This window comes from Mesoplodon mirus, assembly GCF_964341445.2.
Source record: "Mesoplodon mirus genome assembly, chromosome: 5".
Lineage (NCBI taxonomy): Eukaryota > Metazoa > Chordata > Mammalia > Artiodactyla > Ziphiidae > Mesoplodon > Mesoplodon mirus.
The window spans coordinates 82,326,913-82,352,398 of record NC_138980.1 but is presented as its reverse complement, the minus strand read 5'-3'; the positions used below and the strand labels follow the sequence as shown (position 1 = coordinate 82,352,398).

Here is a 25,486-nt window from a genome sequence, read left to right as displayed (position 1 = left end):
TCGCTGTTACATATAGTACTGAGGAAACTTCTTATTCACTCACCTACTCACTTGCTCATTCACTCATCTCTCTACTATGGTCATAACTCAACTCCCAGGCACCGATGATAATTTAGTAACAGCAATCAGTATAAATACAGTAAATGCCACTTACAAATGAAACGTCTGTTGCTACAGGACCACAAAAAGGTGTTAAAACTTCAGACTCTCCCAATTTTAGAACATATAAAAGTATCTATCTGCAATGTAAGCACTTAAAAACCAAAAATACAAAGTAACTTGATACAGGAAGTGCCAAGCACTTGCCCAATCCATTTAACAAAAAAATAACAGACTGCTCAGAAGCTCAAAGATGCATACAAGTATCATTTTTATTTGATAAAATACATAGCCAAAGGATTACTTTAGAGAAGGCAAACCACACATCCATTTTAGAAATGTCCTTTTTGTTTCTTTAAATCTAAGGCCCCCTCTAGTGTTTGAAAACAGTCACATGCAGCACACGGTGCAACTGAAGGCACAGTCACAATATTTACCCAAGACCTTCCCAAATAAAAAGAATACTTCTGTTCCATTCATGTGGCACAAAAATCAATGAGAGAAAATGTCTAGCCATAATTAATACTTCACATTCTTGCTATAATTCACATATTCATTATTCTCTCAGTAATTTCTCTATTTACTCTTGGGTTGTTTTCAGATTAACACTTGTTAACAAGGGGGGAGGAAAAAACATATAAAGCATGTAGGGACTTTAATTTCCCAAACAAGAAATATGCCACCTTGAAAACAACAGAAAATTTAGTGTCACCAAATAGCCTCTTCTGCTTTTGTAGAAGTTATCAGTAAATAGTATATATTTCCTAGAGTATATACTTAAAATTTATTTCGGAATAAGAAATTTTAAACTACATATATTTCAAAGCTCACCTAATCTGTGAATTTGCTAGTCAAACCTTTTTAGTACCCTGTAAAAGGAAGTGGAAAGTGTTGCTTTGAGGGCAAATGTTGGCTCTGAAGAATACAAAGGAATTCTTAAAAATTTATACTGACATGACACTACATAAATCCAATGACTTAATCTCATGTTCTTTTGTAAATGACTGATTAAACTCAGGGGGAGTCAAAAATAGTAGGTTTTCACTCTACTTTCTTAGCTAAAGCGTTTATGCGTCTGTTTCCATGTTTTATTACAGAGGGTTTACATTAACAACTAGTATTACTATTATTGGAAAATGAAATCTCTATTTTTAACAAAAGAAAACAATGCAATCTTGAGCAGGAGACTGACAGAGAAAACTTACTAAGCTATTACTTCATATTCTTAAAAGTTAAGAGTATACTAAAAATTTGAAAATTCAATAGCTGTTGAAACAAGTTTAATCTGTATTAACTTCATTTAAATAAATGACTAATTTGTCACTCAATAGATCACAAATGGCTTCTTTGCACTGATCCTGCTTTCTGTTTTCTAACTTGTCACCTGCAAATGTTACAAGTTAAAAAAGACAGCTCATCTAAAATGAATTAAATAAAACTAGTTGCATTTACAAGTGGTCTCAACTTTTAAGATACCTCTATTCAGATGAACAGGACAGCATTTTTAAAGTGCAACATATACTCTTTTGGCTCAACATAAAAAATTATGTAACTGGAAATTACTACAGTCATTTCTCTGAGAATAAATTTAGTGAAAAGCCGTTCTGAAAGTTAGCCATGAAATTATAAATTATGAGAAACACTGAAAAGTCATTAAAAATGAGACTATAAAATGCAATTACAAATAAACCAGAGTGGGAGAGGTAGCATAAAGTAAATAAAATCGAATAAATACTATACAACAACATACAAAATCTTGCTTATAAAAAACTGAAAATTGCATTGTAAAACATCCATTTCCCCTTCTTTTGAGGGCTTTACTATTAAATTAAAATTGAGACCTGGAGTCTCTGTAAAGGTTTTCCAAATGTTATTAATTACTGGCATTGTTTTTTGCCAAAATCTCTCCAATCTGTCGGTCAAGTTCACTTATTATTCGATCCTCATGATTATACACACCCGTCCTCATCAAAGTATCCCTTTCTTCTATGAGGCGAGTCAAATAATCATCCAAACCTTCTTCCAGTGCACTGCCGTGTGGGCCATCCGTTTTTCCGCTCGCAATCTCTCTGGAATCCTGGTACTGTTTTTGTTCTTGTTGCCTTAACCTGAGAAGTCAAGAACACATGCCACTCTAGCAAGCGACAAACACTCTTTTGGTTTTCAGTTAACAACACCACTTAAAAACAAAATGATTTAGTGGTAAAGTACATTTTTTAGTAATATTTTCAGGAAGAAAACAAAAACCACTTGGTTGGCCGGAGTTCGCACACTTATAAAAGACAGTTTTAAAAACAATACTTGTTTTCCTAATTATAAAATACATGAAAACTGTAGAAATTTGGGGAATGTGTAGAAAAGAAAATCATCACCATCTTATTAACCAGAGATAACCAATCTGAGTAATAATTTTCTGTATTCTCAATTAAAAAAATGCATGTATTTTAAACACAGTATTGCTAACTTTTTAGAAAACTATATATGCAATTCTGTACGTTATATGTATCACTTATTAATATAATGAATATCTTCCTATATCATTATTATTGACCTTTAGGTTGTTATTAAACCTTTGTTATGTTTTTTGAACATGAAATTTTCTTCTAAATTCATCCCACAAATATTTACTCTTACTAAACAGTGCTAGGTTTGGGGGATACTGCAGTTGAATCAAGAAGAAAAGTTCCCATTATTATGGAGCTTATATTACTAAGTATTCATAGAAAGTGATATTCTATAGATGTGAATGCCTGGTTCAAAGGGCATGTACATTTTAAGAGTCTGTATGGATAGCTTCAAGTTATATTCATGATGATCTTATCTAAGAGATGAAGAAAGGGGAGCAGGTGCCAGCCTGGGATTTGGATCTTTACAATGGAATATCATCAATCACTTTACCTTGAAAATGGGGAGTATATTTGGCATTACATTATCACTTAGTAAGTATACTAAGTTTGGACACAGAGTAGGTTTTAATTTAATTTGGAATCCACAACTAAGACATAACTTTATACTCTACGTAACTGGCTACGAAAATATTTAATTTGCAACTACTCCTAACCTTTGTCTTTATAAATAAGATAAAAAAGCAATTGAGTCTAAGCCCCTGCTTCTAGATGGTCTTCACCGTAAGTAAGCCAATGAGAACCAAATCCACTTCTCAAATTACACATGGCGTGGGGCGGAGAGGGAGGAAGAGCCTGGGAGGAGAGTGTCCTGCCCCGACAGACAAGGAGCACTGGGCCCCGGAAAGGGTGCAGGAGCATTGGGAGTGTACAGTTTTGTTTGTTCATATACTTCTCTGAAACCTGAACTGACTCCTAAGATCCCTCACAAAAGAACAAGAAACTGAGGTATACAGTCCAAAAAGGACACCAAATACCTCTATCTGTTCTAAGAAAAAAACCCTAAATAGTGAGGGCCCTGTGCTTTGGGACTGGGGTGGAAATCAAGTGATTAATGGGACACTCGTAAAACTGAGCAACACATGGGGATGAGTAAGAGAAGATTTCTGAATAGTTGTTTCCCCTACTCTAACTCTTACAGCTCTCTTGGAGGAAGAGGTCCTCTTGGGAGATTAATGACACACAGTGCCAAACTATGTACCAGGAAGTTCAACCATTTCCCTGTTCATCTGTTTATGCATGAAGGACAAATGAAATTTTTACACAACTGAGAGACTATCCCTATCAAGTCTTTACTAAAATGCAATCAGCATTCATGATCACATCAGGGTTTTAGAACCCTGTGGCTGAAGAAGTCCATAAAGTTATCAAAGGAAACTTTACTCCCCTGACAAACACTATGTATGGACTCCACTCACCCAGCTTTGTGTCACTAGGAACCTACTGCTTTCAGAATTGCTCTGTTAGAAAGTTCCTTCTTATATTGAACTCAGTATGCGCCTTTATACTTCCCAATAACTGGCTATGATTCTGTTCAAGAGGAAATCCTACTGAATTATTTTTAACATGGTAGCCCTCCAGATATCTGAAGAGAGCTTTCTAATACTCTGCCCAAGACTTCTCTACAAATTAATATCCCTCACTCTCCTAACCACTTTTTGGTCACATTCCTTTGGCAGCTCTCTAGGTAGCTGATTTCCCTTAAAGTCTGTTGCACACTGGTAAGAACCCAGAGGTGGTTTTACCACAGTGTGTATTGAGCACTCCTTCTATGAATGTCCCTAACTGCACTGGCTCTTTGGCAGCCAAGTCACATTGTTAGTAGTAGTCACTTAAACCCTCCTAGGCTTTCTCACATCAACTGTTTTATTATGTCTTGCCCATCACTTAAGAGATTTTTCTTATAATTTATACAGAGAACTCTGCTTTTGTTTCTAACGTATTTAATCTTGTTGGTTTCAGCTCTCCCTAAATCTTAATTTATTAAGACATTAATAATAAATTTTAATTTTATATGACCTATCAGCAAATAGCTATCTTCGTTTAAACCACCAAAACAGTGCTCAGCAAACAGTAGGTGCTTAGTATGTATTTGCTAAACTAAAACAAATTGCTATATATAATAGCAAAATTTTGCAAGGCAAAGCACATGTTAAAATTAATTTGTAACATCTTCCAAACCTATGACATAGTAGATACCAAATAAATATTTGCTGAATAAAAAGAGAATAATAGTGTGAATTGAGCCCTGTAGCATGCATTATAGACCTTGACCTTTTCCAACTGATATTTATACATTAATATTCTAAATGCAGTGGTGTAATTCAGCTCCAAACCCACCTAATATAGTGACTGAATTTTCCCGATTTATATAGGGATATATCATGGGATATTCTGTCAAATGTATGTCCTATGTATACATTGTGTCCTCCCAAAATTCATATGTTTAAAGCCCCAGCCCACAATATGATGGTATTTGGAGATGGAACCTTTGGGAGATGATTAGGTTTAGATGAGGTCATGAGCGGGGGTGTCATGATGAGATTTATACACTTTTTAGAAGAGACACAGTAGAGTTTGTGAGGACACAGTGGTAAGGCAGCTGTCTAACAAGTCAGGAAGAGAGTCCTCACCAGAAACTAACCATGCTGGCACTTTGATCTTGAACTTTTAGCCTCCAGAACTGTGGGAAAATAAATTTCTGCTGTTTAAGCCACCCAGTCTATGGTATTTTGTTATGCCAGCCTGAGCTAAGACAGTATGCTTCGCTGCAACAAAAATACTAGTCTCTTGCTAAACTAAGCTAGAAAATCTTCCTGTACACTCCCCTCAAAAAGACAGTAATTTGTTCTAATACTGCTTCCTAATGATTACTTTTCTAACATGAAATACTTGAAATTGTAACTAAGATGAACATGACACTATAGAGAAGCCCATTGTTGCAGAGGAGTTAAAAATACAACCTCTGGAATCAGATATGAACTCTGGCTCCCTGATTTACTAGCTGTGTGACCTTGGAAAGGGTACTTAAATCTCTTTAATCCTTGGTTTCTTCATCTCGAAATGGGGATAATATCTTCCTCAAAAAGTTGCTTCGAGGATTAAAAATAGTGGAGATAGGCGTATAAGGCATTTAAAATAGCTGCTGATACACAGGGCAATAATTAAGAGCTATATTCTGTATTACTTACATTAAGAATATAACAGTATTTGAAATTTCTTTTACTTTATGTAATTAAAAATTCAGTATACTCAATTACCTTGAAATAGTAGCAATAATCCTAAAACAGTCACACAGGAATAAAATGTAAAGTACTAATGCTATGAGTGGAAACAAAAAAGCTAAATACGGCTATGTTCATGGCAAAAAAAATGTTACGAGTAATGGTCTTTGGCAAAGATTTTCTATTGTGTAACTCAACTACCTTTTATATATAATGTACCTTATTCTTGAAAGACCTGATGTTGTACTTTCCCTAGACCAATGACTAAATAAAAAGTTGTCCTATTTGAACTTTTGTTTTTGTATGAAAAAAAGTACTTTTTAGTTACTATACCTGTTCAGTTCATTTCTTATATCCAACAATTCTTGTCTCTCGGTGTTTACTGTATCTTTTTCCTCAGCAGCCAAGTAACGTAGTCTCATCTGTTCCAACTCTTCTTGCTGTTTTTTAAGACGAGCCATTTGACTTTCTTGCTCCCGCTTGAAAGAAACAAGCCAGATCTCTAATGTTAGGAATAAATATATTTATATGACTTTGACTTATGATTATAATCCTCCTTGACAGCACCCATGATAGAGCCACACACTGCAGATTCTATTATATAGAAAGCCCAGGTTCTCTTTACAAACTGTTCCGTGATTCCCTTCTTGTTATAAGCCATAACCACTCATGGCCCAATCAGTGACTGAGGTTAGCTAAATGTCGTAAGATCTAATAGTAGTTAGAGGCAAGAAAGAGTCTGCTGTCAACACAACGAGTTGCCACAGGACCAATGGTTAAGAGTAGTATTTAAGAAATGGTTAGTTATACACAGTTATCTAAGAAATTACAATTATATAAAGGAATGGTAAATTATACAAGTTAATTATACAACATACAAATTATACAGAGGAACCAAGAAAGATTCAATAACTGGCTCTGAACTAGTAACTCCACTCCTCCCTCAAGAAATAATATGCCTTTCCACTCTTTTCTCAAGGCTTACATAGAAATCTATGCACATGATAAAATTTCTTTTATATAAATGTGTGACATTCCACACAATGGATATTCCATGATTTAGTCAACCACCCTCTCAATAACAGACATTTTGGAATGCTGCAGTAAGACATCCTGTCATCTAACATAGTTAGCTCATGAATCTCTCTCTATATTTCCTTAGGGACCACAAGTGCTTTTCTTTCTTTAGAACAGAACCCCTAAATGGGAAAGCTTGGATCAATAGGTAACATCATCTTTTTTAAAAAAGAAACATTTACTGAGTAATAACAAAACTACCAAATCATAAAGGTGCACTTTGGTCAAATTTTACAAAGTGAACTACTCCCATAACCACCATCCAGAACAAGAAACAGGAGATTATCATAACCCCAGAAGCCCCTCTGTGTTCCTGCCCAAGTCACTGACCACTCATCCTTCACCAAAGATAGGACTAATTTCTAACACCATGAATAAGTTTTCATTGCTTTGAACTTTGTGTACGTGGAACTGTACAGTGTAAGTTTATGTCTGGCTTCTTTCGCTAACCATTTTTTCAGATCCGTTCGTATTATGTGTAGTTGATGATTCACAGTACTACTTAGCATTCTATTGGATGAATATACAGTCTTTTCATTCCACTGCCGAGGGGCATTTGCGTTAGTTTCCAGTTTTGTATTATAAAGCTGATGTGAACATTATTGTACATTCATGGACTTCTGTATGCATTTCTACTGAGTATATACCTGCAATTCAAACTGCTGGGTCATTGGGTATAAGAATTTCAATGTTAGTAAATATGGTCTGTTTTTACAGTAGCGGTACTAATTTACACTCCCATGGAAGCATTCCAGTGCTCTATACTCTTGCCAAAACTGGGTAATGTCAGTTTTTTCTTTTTCTTTTTCATTTAAACCATTCTGATAACTTATGTAGTGGTATCTCATGATTTTATTCTGTATTTTTTCAAATACTAATGAGGTTGAACGTGTTTTAATATTTTTAATGGCATTGTTATTCTGTAAAGTTCCTGTTCAACCATTTGGCCCTTTGCTCTACTTGGCAGTCCATCCTTCCTCATTGATATGTGTGTGGTTCTTTACATATACTAGATAAATCCTTTGTCAATTATTTAAATTGTAAATATTTTCCACTAGTCTTTGTCTTACCTTTTACTTTAATGGTGTTGTTTACTTAATTCTAATATGGTCCAAATTTATCTTTCTTTTTGTCTGCCTCAGTTTTTTGTTTCTTGTTTTTATTTATTTATTTGGTTGTATGGGGTCTTAGTTGCAGCACGCATGTGGGATCTAGTTCCCTGACCAGGGATCGAGCCCAGGCCCCCTGCATTGGTAGCGTGGGGTCTTATCCACTGTGCCACCAGGGAAGTCCCTAAGTGCCTGTTTTGAAGACACTAGTTTACATTACCTTCTTGAAGCTTCATTTATCAAAAGCTCATATGCAATTGGTTTTGTGTATGGTGAGATCAAGTTTCTTCTTCTCTGCATACAGAGCTCCAATTGACTTAGCAACATTTACTGGAAAACAACTTTTCCCCCACTGCTTGGCAGTGCCACCTGTTATACATCACCTCTGTCCTTTGATGTATGAGTTGTTTCTGGATTCTCTATCCTTCCGTTAAACTTCACTGTCTTAATTACTATAACTTTTGTAACAGTAACTCTGGATATTTGATAGTATGTCTTCTGTCTTCAAAATTCTTAGTTATTCTTGACTTGTGTATTTTCATATAAATATCAATTTCTAGGGTTGAAAAAACAAGGCCTGCTGGAACTGCTTATGATTATGCTGAATCTACAAATCAATTTGGCCAAAACCATTATCTTTACAATATTAATTCTTCAAACAGTGAACACAGTTTACCTCTCCAATTATTCAGGTCTTTTTAAATTTTGTTTAACAATATTTTATACTTCTCTATATACTGAGTAGCATCTTTCTTTGAATGTGCACCTAGGAGTTTCAAGTTTTTAAATGCTACTGCAAATGGCAGAGTTTTAAAACTTCTGTTCTCTGTCTCTGGTATAGAGAATTTAAATTGATATTTACATACTCATTTTGTTTCCAGTAAACTTGCTAAACTCACTTATTAATTCTAATAGGTCATCTGTAGATACTTTCTGGTTTTCTATGTACATAACAACTGTCATCTGCAAATGACAACAGTTTTACTTTTTCCTTTCCAGATGATAGACCCTTTCTCTCTCGGCCTGTTACACTGGATAGAACCTCTAGTACAATATTAAGAAATGATAATAGAGGGCATTTTTCTCTCATTCCTGATTTCAGAGGAAAACCTTTAAGAAATATTTTTTGGTAGGTTTTATTAGATTAAGAAATTTCCCCTACATTCTTAGTTTGCTAAGAATTGTTACTATGAATGGGTATTGACTTTTTCTGCATTTTTGATAGGAGCATTTGATTTCTTCTCCTTTATTTTTTCCTTTATAAATATATTTATTTTTGGCTGCATTGGGTCTTTGTTGTTGGGTCTTCATTGCTGCGTGAGGGCTTTCTCTAGTTGTGGTGAGTGGGCTTCTCACTGCAGTAGCTTCTCCGAGTTTCGTAGCTCAGGCTCTAGGCGCACGGGCTTCAGTAGTTGCAGCACATGGGCTCAGTAGTTGTGGCTCACGGGCTCTAGACCGCAGGCTCAGTAGTTGTGGCACACGGGCTTAGTTACTCTGTGGCATGTGGGATCTTCCCGGACCAGGGCTCGAACCCGTGCTCCCTGCATTGGCAGGCGGATTCTTGACCACTGTGCCACCAGGGAAGTCCTCCTTTATTTTTTAAGGGGGTAAATAGTCAACTTCTCCTTTGTTTAATAAATAAACTTAGTTGTGATGCTTACAAGTTTTATATCTATGTTCATGAGATTGGCCAATTAATTTTCTTATAATGTCCTTGTCAGATTTTAGGATCAAGATAATGCTGGTCTCATTTTTTTAAAAAGTGAGAAGTATTCTCTCTTCATAGTTTCTGAAACAGTTTGTGTAAGATTAGTGGTCTTTCTAAAATGTTTACTAAAATTGAAACGTGAAGCCATTTAGGTCTGGAGCCTTCTTTTGGTGAAGGTTTTTCATTACATATTAAATTTCTCTAATAGCTACATGACTACTTCTATTATCTGTTTCTTTTTGTATTGGTTTTGAGTTCTGTGTCTCATATTCACATAAAAATTTCATACCATTCTTTTATCTCCTTAAATGTCTGTGGATCTGTAGCCCTGTCCCATTTTTTTTAAACCTTGATATTGGGAGTTACTGCCTATTGTTTTGGTCCTTGAACACTCTTTGACAACTTTGTTGATTTTGCTGTACATTTTCCCCATATTTCATCAATTTTTACTCATTTTGATTACTTCCTTCCTCCTAATTGCTTACTGTTTGAAAGGGATATTTAGAGAACAGATTTCATGCTTTTCTTATTGATATTTTTCAAGTGAACCTGACGCTATAAATCTCCTTAAGCACAATTTTCATTAAAGCTCATGTCTTGACATGTTTTAATTATTTAGTTCAAAACATTTTCTAATTTCATTTGTGGTCTCCAATTTAGCCATGGGTTATAAGAAGTGTACTATTTCAATCATGGGGGATACTTATTATCTTTTTATTACTAATTTCTAGCTTAATCTCATTGTGCTCAGAGAACATATTCTGAATTACAATCCTCTGAAATTTGTTTAGAATTGCTGTTCGATTCAGCATATGAGCAATTTAGCTAAATGTTCCAGTGCACTAGAAAATGATGTGTATCCTGGGACTTGTTTTTTTTTTTAAAGGGCTTCAAATGCTTGGCTATCTATCTATTTATTTATTTATGGCTGTGTTGGGTCTTCATTTCTGTGAGAGGGCTTTCTCTAGTTGTGGCAAGCAGGGGCCACTCTTCATCGTGGTTCATGGGCCTCTCACTATCGCGGCCTCTCTTGTTGCAGAGCACAGGCTCCAGACGCGCAGGCTCAGTAGTTGTGGCTCACGGGCCTAGTTGCTCCGCGGCATGTGGGATCCTCCCAGACCAGGGCTTGAACCCGTGTCCTCTGCATTAGCAGGCAGATTCTCAACCACTGCGCCACCAGGGAAACCCCCTGGGACTTTTTTGATGAAGTATTCTACATATAACAATGGTTAGGTCATCTAAATCTTCTAAATCTTATTATCCATTGTTAGTTTGCTCTATCAGTTCCCAGGAGAGTTACGGTAAAATCTACCATTATTATGCGTTTGTCCATTTCTCCTTTTAGTTCTATTAATTTTTGCTTTATATAAATTTGTGGCTGTTACCAGGAACACTCAATGTAGAATTGTTGTCAACTTCTAGGTGACTGACCCTTTTATGATTATGAAAACTCTCTTAATCTACAGTAATGCCTCTTGCCCTAGAGTCTAAGCTCTGTGGGTTAATATTAATGTAATATACAATTTCCCCTCTTTTTAAATTCAACCATTTTGTACTCTTATAGTTAAAGCATCCTTATATTTAAGGCACATACTGTTGTTTTTTTAATTCAGGTTTTAGTTGAATATGTCTTTAATAATGGTATTCAGTCCATTTATATTTAAAGAAATGGGTGATATATATGGGTTTAAATCTTTACATATTACTATTTTCTACTTCTGCCATCTATTTTATGTTCTGCTTCTCTCCTTTTGTCCTTTTTTAGATTAATCTAATATTTTATGTCATTCTATTTTTCCCTTCTATCAGCTTATTTTTGCTCTTCTTTTACATAGAAATTAGGACCTTTACAACTTCACAGACAATGCAACATACTTTAAGCATTTTAACTCTACTTATCCCTTCATATCTTTTGTACTATTATTTGCCATGAATTTTAATTCTCTATATATTTTAAACCCAACAAATACTGTGATTATTGTTTTCTCCCAATTTTTGTTAGTCTGAAAGTCTTATGTTGCTTTCAATAATGAAGTACATTTTCACTGGATACTGAATTTAGGTGGGCCATTACTTACTTCCTTTCAGTACTTTAAGGATGTTATTCCACTGTTTTATGAATTCCTTTGCTACTGCTGAAAGTTCATCTGCCAACCTCATTGTTGCTCCTGTGAAGGAAACGTTTCCCTCTTCCTCCATGGCTTTAAATATTTTCTTTGTTTTGGGGCTATTTTTTTTTTTTTTTTAGTTAATTTTTATTGGACTACAGTTGATTTACAATGTTGTGTTAGTTTCTGCTCTACAGCAAAGTGAATCAGCTATACATATACATATATCCACTCGTTTTTAGATTCTTTTCCCATATAGGTCATTACAGAGTACTGAGTAGACTTCCCTGTTCTATACAGTAGGTTCTTATTTGTTAACTATTTTATATATAGTAGTGTGTATATGTCAATCCCAAACTTCTAACTTACCCCTCCTTCCCCCTTTCCCCCTGGCAACCATGTTTGTTTTCTATAACTATGACTCTATTTCTGTTTTGTAAATAAGTTCATTTGTACCATTTTTTTAGATTCCACATATAAGTGATATCATATGATCTTAGAAATTCTTTCTCTTACTTCACTCAGTATGACAATCTCTAGGTCCATTCATGTTGCTGCAAATGGCATTATTTCATTTTTTATGGCTGAGTAATATTCCATTGCACATACGTACCACATCTTCTTTATCCTTTCCTCTGTCAATGGACATTTGGGTTGCTTCCATGTGTCCTGGCTATTGTAAATAGTGCTGCAATGAACACTCAGTGCATGTATCTTTTCGAATTATGGTTTTCTCCAGATATATGCCCAAGAGTGGGGTTGCTGGATCACATGGTAGCTGTTTTTTAAGTAACCTCCATACTGTTTTCTATAGTGGTTGTACCAATTTACATTGCAACCAACAGTGTAGGAGGGTTCCCTTTTCTCTATCTCTACACCCTCTCCAGTAGGAGGGTTCCCTTTTCTCTATCTCTACACCCTCTCCAGCATTTATTGTTTGTAGACATTTTTATGATGGCCATTCTGACCAGTGTGAGGTGATGCCTCATTGTAGTTTTGATTTGCATTTCTCTAATAACTAGTGATGTTGAGCCTCTTTTCATGTACTTTTTGGCCATGTGTATTTCTTCCTTGGAGAACTGTCTATTCAGATCTTCTGCCCATTTTTTGATTGGGTTGTTTGTTTTTTTCATATTGAGCTGCATGAGCTGTTTGTAAATTCTGGAGATTAATCCCTTGTCAGTAGCTTCATTTGCAAATATTTTCTCCCATTCTGTGGGTTGTCTTTTCCTTTTATTTATGGTTTCCTTTGCTGTGCAAAAGCTTTTAAGTTTGATTAGGTCCCATTTGTTTATTTTTGTTTTCATTTTCATTCCTCTAGGTGGTGGATCTGAAAAGATACTGCTGCCAGTTATGTCAGAGAGTTTCTGCCTATGTTTTCCTCTAAGAGTTTTATAGTGTCTGGTCTTACATTTAGGTGTTTAATCCATTTTGAGTTTATTTTTGTGTATGGTGTTAGAGAATGTTCTAATTTCATTCTTTTACATGCAGCTGCCCAGTCTTCCCAGCACCACTTATTGAAGAGACTGTCTTTTCTCCATTGTATATTCTTGCCTCCTTTGTCATAAATTAGGTGACCATGGGTGCATGGGTTTATCTCTGGACTTTCTATCCTGTTCCATTCATCTATATTTGTCTTTGTGCCAGTACCATACCGTTTTGATGACTATAGCTTTGTAGTATAGTCTGAAGTCAGGGAATCTGATTCCCCCAGCTCCGTTTTTCTTTCTCAAGATTACTTTGGCTATTTGGGGTCTTTTGTGTTTCTGCAGAAATTGTAAATTTTTTGGTTCTAATTCGGTGAAAAATGCTATTGGTAATTTGACAGGGGTTGCACTGAATCTGTAGATTGCCTTGGGTAGTATAGTCATTTTGACAATATTGATTCTTCCGATCCAAGAACATGGTATATCTTTCCATCTCTTTGTGTCATCTTTGATTTCTTTCATCTGTATCTTACAGTTTTCTGCGTACAGGTCTTTTGCCTCCTTAGGTAGGTTTATTCCTGGGTATTTTATTCTTTTTGATGCGATGGTAAATGGGATTGTTTCCTTAATTTCTCTTCTGATCTTTCATTGTTAGTGTATAGGAATGCAAGAGATTTCTGTGTATTAATTTTGTATCCTGCCACTTTACCAAATTCATTAACGAGCTCTAGTAGTTTGACTATTTTAAATTATTTATAAAAGAGACCCAGTAGAGTTCTCTAATTCTTCTATTATGTGAAGACAGTGGAAAGATGGCCATTTATGAACTGGGAAGTGGGACCTCTCCAGACACAGGACTTGCCCATGTGTACACTTTGATCTCAGGCTTCCAGCCTTCAGAAATGTGAGAAACAAATTTCTGTTGTTTAAAACCATCTAGTCTGTGCTATTTGGTTACAGCAGCCCAGGTTACAGCAGCCCAAACAGACTAAGACAGGGGTCTATGGCTACACAAAAAGTAGTCAGTCTCATATACCCTATCCTGTATGTCACTTATGTTATTTGTTGTATTTTCCATCCTTTTCTCTGTTCCAGTTTGGATACTTTTTATTGGTTTATTTTCAGTTCACATATCCTAGGTTCTGCTGTTAATTCATCTATTGAATCTTACAATTCATTTGTGATACTTTTCAGTTCCAGAATGTCTATACGATTGAAAAGGTTCTACTTCTCTAATACATTTCTCCATCATATCACCTATTTTCTAGTAGTTACCTCTAACTTTGTGTCTGGTGATTCCAAAATCTGTTGATTTATTTCTTTTGAGCAAAAGACAATAAGACATTCCACATGCAAGTCTAATAAACAAATGAAAAGATGCTCAAAGTCAATAATCAGGGAAATGAAAATTTAAGCCACAGAGTGATATGATTTCAGACCCACCAAACTGGAAAAAATTAATACATCTGGTAACAGCCAAGTGTTAGACATGTTGTGAAGAATAACAACAATTATACACCATTCTTGGGAACTGCAGATTTGTACAACCACTTTGGAAAGTAATTTCACAACATTTAGTGAAGCAGAAGAAATGAATGAACCCTATGACCAGAAGTTCTATTTTTAGATATAAACACTAGAGAAAAATTTTAATGTATAAATGTATAAAATATTTCACTGTTGTCTTATTATGAGAAAACTTAGAATATTCATGTTTAAGTTTTATAAAGCAATAAAAAATAAACTTTAGCTACTGCATCAAAATAGTTAAATTTTGAATCACACAAGGTAGTCACAGAAGAATGATTCAGAGAATATTTCCATGTATATAAAGTTTAAAAACATACAAAAGTAAACTGTTGTTTACTATTATTTTTCATACCTTGTAAGCTTATAAAGAAAAGCAAAGGAACAATAAATACCAAATTCAGCTAAGTAGTTACCTGTGGAGAGGATGCAGGTTAGAAAAGGCACAAGGAGCACTGATAATGCTGTTTCTTACACTAGAAGGTGGGGGTTGAAGTGCAGAAGAATCTTCTTTTTTCCCCCCTCTTTGGAATGTATGATATATTTCATTTAAAGAGTAATTATTAAAAAATAAAGGAAAAGAAATCCAGACAAGGATACACCAAATTGTTATCTATGGCTGAGGAGGTGATAAGGTTACCAGTGACTATTATTTTTCTATGTTATGATGCTTCAAAATTTGGATTTCTTTTACACTAAGCAAATATAATTGCAAACAGGAAAAAAATGGTCAATTATTTAATTTTAGGTTATTTTGTAAAACTAACTTTATAAAACTTGAAACATTTTAATTCTTAAACATAAGAAAATCCTTTAAATGCCTTGAATTTTTAATCAAGTATACATCATTAATAATAATCACACATGCACACACAAAAATTAGAGGTTAGAGGAAGAAATCCTCTCTGCTGCCAGGTGCTCTGGGTTAAAGGCTCCTCAATCAAGTGAGTATAATCTTTATTTTGCCTTGGCTGCCTATAAATCCAGAGAGGAGATGTAAACATGCATAAACTAGACTAAACAGCGGCTAAAACGTGGCCACTACTTACTCTCCCACTCACACATACCATGTAAGTCTGTGGGAAAAAACTTACAGCTAAACTAAGGAGCTCAAGTCAAGTTTTCTGAAAATAACCCAGAGCTGACAAGTCAGTAGGAGGGCCTGGATGGTTTCAAGACACAGTTTTTAACCAAGACTTGGACCTCCAACTGTTTTCTTAAACAAAGATTTACATCCCATCCTTGGCTAAATTACTTGTAAATTAATCAAATTAATTACTCTGAGTGGATAAGCAGGAGGCTGGACAAGATAGTGCTGATGTCAGCCAATGAAGTCTGTGTTGTTTTAACTAAATATATCAGCTTAGTTTTAAACAGATCTACTGTGCACAAATATGGTAAGGGACTCACATCCTACCCAAAATCTTAGTTCTGTTTCCTGTCCTGTGAACAAACCTACCTAGTTTTAATGTATGAGACATGATAAAAATGTTAAATTTCCCAGAACAACAAATTCATACCTTTTAACAATAATTCATTTATTTTTAAAAAGTAGTGGCTATTATTCTTCCTCCATAACTATATTCTAAGGTGTCAAGAAATGTTTTAAAATAAATATGGTACTTAGAACACAGTAAAGTAACAATCTTAACTTGGAGATGGGAAAAAAAGAAACTAAATTACCCCTTAAATGTCTAACAACCAGAACTCTTTAAAGTCAGTGTTATACATCATACCAAAGGTAGCAAATCCAGACTGTATGGATATCGTTTCCTTGTCTTCTAAGTTAGGACCCATTTTATGTTACACTTATTTATATATTACAGCTGTTGCCTACCCACTTACCCAAGTACAAAAAAGTTTACAACATGGAAACACAGGCTTTTATGCTTGTGAATCAGAAGAAAAGGTTTTTTTTCCAAATAATTGGAAGATTATGATTTTTTAAATTCACAAATTGACTATACTGGGTCACCTTTGAGTAATGGAAATCTCTGTTTAAACATTCTTTTGGCAACAGGCACGGAGCATTAGGTCTTATTTCCAAGCTTTACCAGCTGGGTTTTGTCATTAACATTTATTAACAATCTAAGATATGGCTTTCGCCGTCTAATCCGTACTACACAAATGTTTTGTATGGCCCTCCAGAGGATTTTGCTGTGACAAATTACTGGCAGAGATTATAGCCCCGTGGCTATTCACCAGAGGCAATGTAAAATTAACATGGTACTAATCCAATTTAAACAAGAAGTTGCACAAACAATCCTCTGAACAAAAGCAGATAGAGGATTCCAATTTTATATTCAAATACAATGTGTTTTTAATAAAAAGCTTTAGAAAAAAATTGAAGTAACTTTCACATATAAATTGTGCCTATTTGATAAAGGTATTAATTTTAATCTTCCAAAAACAGTGGCAGAACACAATTCACTATGGTAATCGCAAGGTCTATTAAATTTCTTCTTAAAGTGTTGCATTTCAAATGTGGTCTGTAGAACATCAGTGATTCCTAGTGACCTTGAAATATGTTTACAGTGTTGTTTCTAAAGCAGAAAGTCTCTGGGATAAGGAATAGAAGTGGTCTGCAGTGAAGATTACTGCACTCAAAGAATGAGACTATTTTCTTTCATGAAGTAGAAGTCTGGAGTTGAACCAGGAATTTAACACTATGTTTTCTTTTGTTCTTAATTCACTTAACAGTAACTTAAAAGAGGCATCTGAACTTTTGTGATATCCTCTGTTATTAGGCACAAATAGTTAAAATTACATTGCCAATGCTTTTTAAGCAAGAAGGTAGAAAAAACTTAGGAAAAAAGAGTAAATAGAAAACAATGAATTAAAGGAAAAATCCAGAAGATAGCAAAAGTGTATGAGAATGCATATGTTAGGAAGGAGGGGTGCTTGGGTGGGAGCCTTTTAAACTGAACCTTTTTTTAAGAGTCTCAGTCCATGAACTGGGGGGGTTTTGTTCAGAAGATTATTTTCTTACATTTGAAAAACCACCTCAAACAGTGAAAACAATGTCATCTGTCAACATACACATATGAACATAACTTAAAAATCAATTTACTCAAAGTAATAAATTTTTGCATGGATATTTCTTAATAAGAAACATAACAATTATAATGAAATTATGCTCTGATAATTAATCACTCATTTCTCCAGAAGAAATGCCCTATCAACAGCTCACAGGCTTCCATCTTTTCATTACTAACTTTGGTAATGCCTTGTAATTACCACTGCATTAGATCTTATCCTTCGTAAGTTGCATAAATTTCTTCAGTGGTAGGCACTGTCTTCCACTTCCTCCCAATCTACTCTCCATTTTAAAACTTGAAATGATTTCATATCTAATACTAATATTATTTTTTTAAATGTTTTATACTGGAGTACAGTTGATTTACAATGTTGTGTTAGTTTCAGGTGTACAACCAAGTGATTCAGTTATACATATAATAATGTCCATTCTTTTTCAAATTCTCTTCCCATTTAGGTTGTTACATAGTATTCAGTAGAGTTCCCTGTGCTATACAATCCTGTGCTTATATTCTTGCTGATCATCTATTTTATATATAGTAGTGTGTATAAGTCAATCCCAAACTCCTAATTTATCCCTCCCCCCAACATTTCCCTTTTGGTAATCATAAGTGTGTCTTCTATGTCTGTGCATCTGTTTCTGTTTTGTAAATAAGTTCATTTGTATCATTTTTTTTAAGATTCCACATGTAAGTGATATCATATGGTATTTGTCTTTCTCTGACTTACTTCATATAGAATGATAATCTTCAGGTCCATCCATGTTACTGCAAATGGCATTATTTCATTCTTTTTTATGGCTGAGTAATATTCCATTGTACATATGTACCACATCTTCTTTATCCTTTCCTCTGTCAATGGACATTTAGGTTGCTTCCATGTCCTGGCTATTGTAAATAGTGCTGCAATGAACACTCGGTGCGTGTATCTTTTCAAATTATGGTTTCCTCCAGATATATGCCCAGGAGTGGGATTGCTGGATCATATGGTAGCTCCATTTTTAGTTTTTTAAGGAATCTCCATACTGTTTTCCATAATGGCTGTGCCAATTTACGTTCCCACCAAAGGTGTAGGGTTCCCTTTCCTCCACACCCTCTCCAGCATTTACTATTTGTAGACTTTTTGATGATGGCCATTCTGACCGGTATGAGGTGATATCTCACTGTAGATTTGATTTGCATTTCTCTAATAACTAGTGATGCTAAGCCTCTTTTCATGTACTTTTTGGCTATCTGTATGTCTTCACTGGAGAACTATTTAGATCTTCTGCCCAGTTTTTGATTGGGTTGTTTGTTTTTTTCATATTGAGCTGCATGAGCTGTTTGTAAATTCTGGAGATTAATCCCTTGTCGGTTGCTTTGTTTGCAAATATTTTCTCTCATTCTGTGGGTTGTCTTTTCATTTTGTTTATGGCTTCCTTTGCTGTGCAAAAGCTTTTAAGTTTGATTAGGTCCCATTTGTTTATTTTTGTTTTCATTTTCATTACTCTAGGAGGTGGATCCAAAAAGATAGTGCTGTGATTTATGTCAGAGTGTTCTGCCTATGTTTTCCTTTAAGAGTTTTACAGTACCTGGCCTTACATTTAGGTGTTTAATCCATTTTGAGTTTATTTTTGTGTATGGTGTTAGGGAGTGTTCTAATTTCATTCTTTTACATGTAGCTGTCCAGTTTTCCCAGCACCACTTATTGAAGAGACTGTCTTTTCTCCACTGTATATTCTTGCCTCCTTTGTCATAGATTAGGTGACCATGGGTGCGTGGGTTTATCTCTGGGCTTTCTATCCTGTTCCTTTGATCTATATTTCTGTCTTTGTGCCAATACCATACTGTGTTATTTTTAATTAGTTAATTTATTTTTGGCTGCACTGGGTCTTCATTGCAGTGTGTGGGCTTTTTATTGTGGTGGCTCCTCTTGTTGCAGAGCGTGGGCTCTAAATGCGCGGGCTCAGCAGTTGTGGCTCACGGGCTCTAGAGCACAGGCTCAGTAGTTTTGGTGCACGGGCTCAGTTGCTCCATGGCATGTGGGATCTTCCCGGACCAGGGCTCGAACCTGTGTCCCCTGCATTGGCAGGCGGACTCTTAACCCCTGCGCCACCAGGGAAGCCCATACCATACTGTTTTGATGATTGTAACTTTGTAATACAGTCTGAAGTCAGGGAGCATGATTTCTCCAGCTCCGTTTTTCTTTCTCAAGATTGCTTTGGCTATTTGGGGTCTTTTGTGTTTCCACAGAAATTTTTTAAAGTTTTGTTCTAGTTCTGTGAAAAATGCCATTACTAATTTGATAGGGATTGCACTGAATCTGTAGATTGCCTTGGGCAGTATAGTCATTTTCACAATATTGATTCTTCCAATTCAAGAACATGGTATATCTTTCCAACTGTTTGTGTCATCTTCAATTTCTTTCATCAACGTCTTATACTTTTCAGAGTACAGGTCTTTAGGTAGGTTTATTCCTAGTTATTTAATGTGATGGTAAACGGGATTGTTTCCTTAATTTCTCTTTCTGATCTTTTGGTGTTGGTGTATAGAAATGCAAGAGATTTCTGTGCACTAATTTTGTATCCTGCAGTGTTACCGAATTCATTGATGAGCTCTAGCAGTCTTCTGGTAGCATCTTTAGGATTTTCTATGTATAGTATCATGTCATCTGCAAACAGTGACAGTTTTACTTTTCCAGTTTGGATTCCTTTTTCTAATACTGATAGTTGAAACACCGTTTTTGAACCATTTCTCCCTCAGCTTTGAATGACAAAATACAATGATAACCCACTGTCCTCTTGTTTTTCTAATACTTATTTTCTATTATTTATGCTAACTTCATTTGCATTTCTTACCACCCTGCCATGTTCTTGTTAAATATCAGCCCTTTAAGTTTGCTGTGGGGAGAGACCTGCTGTATCTAGAGCATCTACCACTGTGCAAGGTGCACAGTAGGCTCTCAATAAGTACTTGATGAATGAAAAATGAACAAATAAAACAACTATAGATGTTTCTTCAGACTCAATGCACTCTCATCTCTTTACACCTAACTTTAGGAAGTTCACCTACTGACTGACAGTATTGCATATCTGCACAATTAGCCCTAACATAGGTTTTTCCCCGTATGTCAGTTTCTACAGAACATCTATATTAAATCTACCATCCAAATTACAAAGTACTGTTATTACTCAAACTATATTGAACCTCACTTCCCCACTGCTACTATTATATAACAACAACATTCTCCTATCTTGGAGACCTAAAAATTTTCAATTTTTAGTTGGTGTCTGTCATTTTTCAGCTACTCAGTCGTAAATCCTTCTAATATTTGGTCTATTCATCAATACTCCAAAGCTACCATCTGATTAGGTCCCCAATGACTGAAACCAAGAATACTACACAATAGCTTTATGGCTCATATCCTTTTAACAACAGTTACCATTTATTGAGCATACACTATGTACGAAACACTGTGTTAAATGCTTTACAGACCACTCATTTAATTCTCAGAACAACCTGTGAGGTAAGATTTTTCATTTTCCAAATGAGGAGACTAATCAGAGAAATTATATTCCCCAAGTCACAGAGGTAGTTAAGAAGTATAGCCAAGATTCAATACAGCTCTCTTGACTCCAAGGCCATGTTCTAAACTGCTATGTATGCTGCCTCCAGTAGAATTTGTATCCTATTATTTTTAATAGCCACTCTCACCACATTATTTCCTTGCTCACAATTCCACAGGGACTCCTCCCTGTAGTACTAAATGTAACTTAAATATCTTGCCATCATGACTTTATATTAGCTTATTCTCTTTCAAAGTCACTTTAATTCTCATTACCAGAGCTAGTCTATCTGTCAGTGATGTCATTTTCCTTGCTTATGATAGGCCAAATCATGACTTCTGCTTCAATACTCACTCTGTCAGAAATCCCTAATGTCTTCCACAGCTCACTTTGTTCTATTTGAAATTCTTTCATTATGTGGCTTCTATGGAATTAAACCATAACATTATAAAGCAGGAAGAGCCTGAGACTGCACTCCAGTCAAATGAGTCTAATCCTTGCTCTATCACTTAGTACCTGTGTGATCGTGTGCAACTTACTTAATGTCTCTAAATCTGTTTCTTTCATCTATAAAATGGAAATATTACCTGCTCTATAGGGATCTTGGTTAGGATCAAATGAAAACGTATGAAGGGCTTAGCATAATACCAAGCACTTATCAGCTTTCCTTCCTCCTTAAACATAAGAATTCTAAGTTCTATCTGCTGCATCTTCAATTATCACCTCTGCAAAAGGATTCCTTCATGTTATTAAGCTCAATCATCCTCCCAACATCAGTCCATATTTCTAAATGCTTGCTGAATTTCTTTCTGTAAAAATTAAAATGTTCAAATCTGCAAGTCCTGTCTCCTCCCCATGCCTCAATCAGCTTCTTGTCTTAATAACCATCATTCCAATCCTGGAAAACTCTCTTTCCAGACACTAAGGCTTGAACCCTTGACATCATCTTTGACTTTCCACTCTGCATTCTGATTAGGTATAGTGTACTGTATAGAATCTACCAAAACCATGTCTTTTAAAATAATCTCCTTGTCATGTTCCCACTGCTACCTAGTCCTTATTTCCTGAAATGACCTCTAAAATGGGGCCTCCTCTGTTCTCCATGGAGAGTCTATGCTTTCTGACTTTGTGCCTCGCTATAATCATTCTATTCATTGTATATGCAACATTTTCCCCACAGCTTTCCTAAATCACAACCAATTCTCCAGAGATCCATCTCAAATATCTCATCTTCTATGACACCTTTCCTAAGTTCTAAGTTCTATTAAATAGACATACTTCCCCTCCTGAGTACTCTGTACAGGTCTTTTCAGGGCTCTTACTATTTGGCAGTAAATGTTATATTTATAGTTTTCTTCCCTATTTCTAAACTGCAAGCTCCCTGAGGCAAAGATCTATGTTTTACTTATATCTATAAATCTAGGACAGTGCCTTGAACACAGGAGGCCCTCAGTACTATATATGATTATTCATTCATCTATCCTTAGTCTTGTGAGCATCTATAAAACATATTCAGTGTGTGTAATATTATTTTATACTTATGCTTACAATCTCAATTCATCTAAAAGCTATGTTAAGGCAAACTGCACTATTTATTCTCAGGCAGTCTAGTACATACTCTTCTATGAAGGTGGTAAGCATTTAGTACAATACCACAAAGATGTTTAATGACATTTGATGGTTTGGGAGACACCTTAAAAAAAAAAATACAAATCTGAGAGACCCTACGTACCAAAATTTCATTCAGCATATAATGGACACATTTCAGAAAAGCAAAACTTAGAATAAACTAACCACTAATGATCCTTAAAAGTTTAGATGAGATTCAAAAAAAAAAAAAAAATCTTGCTCATATTTTATTTGATCTTAATAATTTGAAAAAATTATAACCAAAATTAAGGTTAATTCCTCAGGAAGCTAACAGCATTTGTTACCTGGTACCAGGAAGGGAAAAAAAAAAGTAATGTAAAGAATTTAGGAAACTACTCTCACTTTTAAATTCTTGTAAAATTATGCAAAAATCCCATGATCCCTTTTTTTAAATGAATAAATTACTGTCTTCCTAGGAATGACTTTTAAAATATGTTCTTAAAATTCTCCCCCCAAAGGCACTCCCAATAGAAGGAAATTAATACTAAGGAGAAAAGGATGGTAGTTTTATAAGTGAAAGTAAAAGGAGAAAAAGAATGGTAGTTTTTAAAGTGAAAGTAGAAATTATTCCCAACTTGCTGTGGGGAAGAGGATAGTTGGCTTTAAAAAAAAGAAAAGGAAAAGAAAAAGGACCTAGAAGTTTTAGTTTTTATAAAGGAGGATCTTACACATTAAAAAAAGGGGCGTGGGGCCTAATCTCAAATACAGAACTGGACATTTAAATACAGACATCTGAACCTAACAGATATTGCCAAATATGCAAACTTGTAAAAAAAATCAAGGGAGAAAGACATAAAAAGAATAATCCATCATTAGCTATAAACTACATACCTGTTTAAGTCTGGCAAGTTCTTTCAAAGCTCGTCCCCACTGCTGCTTGTAATGCAGCTTAGACTTAACTGTAGATTCCAACTTTCTTTCAAGTTCAACCTAACAGTGATTAAAATCATATCAAGTGAAACACTATACCACTGTGTACAATAACTGAAAGATAATATATACAAAGACTCTGGCTTAAGAAAAGAGTTTATATAGTGTAACATACGACATCATCTAAAACTGTTATATAATTTACTGTAAATATTATGGCACATGAACATTTTCTTGTTTAAAATATAGTTGTATTTTTACTGCCTAACAGCCTATACTAAAAGGAACTGAATCAGTCTTAACCTCCAGACAGTTACTATAAATGTATTTAAAACATATATATTACATAAAGATCACAGAGTGAAAAATACATTTTTTTTTAATATATATAACAAAAAGCAGTTGTTAGCATTCCATTTAGCTGACACTCTCAACCTTGAAACCAACTTATTCCTTTTGGAGACCTATCATTATGTGGAATTTTGTCTTACATTGAAGAGAGCTTGTAGAGATACTTTTATAACTCTATTTTGGCAAAAATCATAGAATGATGAAAACAGTGAACTGTTTTATCAGAAGGCAGTTTACTAAGAGTACAAAGTCAAAAATATTTTAAGAATGTTAAAATAAACCCAAGAGTAAGAAAAATAATGCTCCTAAAAACACTCATCTAACTTTTATTTTCTATTTTTCCTCAAATATATAAAGAAAAGCACGAAATAGATTTGATTTTTAAAATACGGTTATTTATACTTGCAGCAGGCAATCTGTTGTGTATGAATTGAAGCCAACTTGGCTAGGTTTTGGAATGTACTCTCTCAAAGTTTCAAACCAAGTACCAAACAAATTCATGTAGCCAACAGACAGTTTTACTATTTAAGTGATAAGGTAATAATATGGATGAATTACAGTAAAATACTGTTAATCTAAACTGGTCTAATTTTTTATATCAAGTCTAGTTTTTCCCATACACACAACTCCTAATGTTTTGCAGGAAAATAAAATCGAAGACACTATCCAAAAATTCAAACTTCAGAAAGCTCATAAGGAAATAAAATGAAAGGAAAAGCAGATTGCCAAAATCCCTTCACAAAAGACCAGAATGTTCTCTGAAGTAATATATGACTTCATGGAGTCAAGGTCTTTTCTGCTTTACAAATCCCTAGTGCTTGGATTTAAATGTGTTGACATTTCACAACTATACTCATACATCTTAAGTTGAATAATACTCTGAGATTATCAAAGATGATCTCTTCCACTTATGCTCTAAAGACTTATACATATTAGTTGGTAATTTTAACAAGAGGACATATCTCAGAGGAAAAGAAAAATCTGTTTATAACTGTGTGATAAAAGAATAGTATTCAATTATAAAAGTGATCACGTCCCTGGGTCTTGGAGAAGGTACAGTATCCTGGACGAGCCTCAGAATGAGGGTTAGGACAACCTAGAGAGATCATTTATACCCACTGAACTGACTCCATCAGAAAAAGCTGGGGAGGTTTTATCAGTTTTGCCATGATTATCAAAATAACTCACATTTGCATTGATATTCACACAGTAGTTCACACTGAGTTAAAATGCATATATAATCAAAACACATGTCTTTATTCTTAACATACAAAAACTGTAGCTAACAAATCTGAGACATTACACATCATTTTTCTAATTCATCCCAAACTACCAAATCAGTGATTCCTAA

At 34.8% G+C, this 25,486-nt stretch overlaps 1 protein-coding gene across 2 annotated transcripts in view; it reads right to left on the bottom strand.

The window, feature by feature from the left end:
• Nucleotides 1–353: 353 nt before the first annotated feature.
• CEP120 (centrosomal protein 120) overlaps nucleotides 354–25,486 on the bottom strand; it is a 79,151-nt gene continuing 54,018 nt past the window's right edge. For both annotated transcript variants that reach the window (XM_082620949.1, XM_082620948.1), the window contains exons 18-20: nucleotides 23,746–23,844; nucleotides 6,062–6,207; nucleotides 354–2,207 (exon numbers count right to left, since the gene is read on the bottom strand). In XM_082620949.1, the coding sequence (XP_082477075.1) occupies nucleotides 1,973–2,207; nucleotides 6,062–6,207; nucleotides 23,746–23,844 (480 nt within the window). In that variant the 3' untranslated portion in view covers nucleotides 354–1,972. The remainder of the gene's footprint in view (nucleotides 2,208–6,061; nucleotides 6,208–23,745; nucleotides 23,845–25,486) is intronic.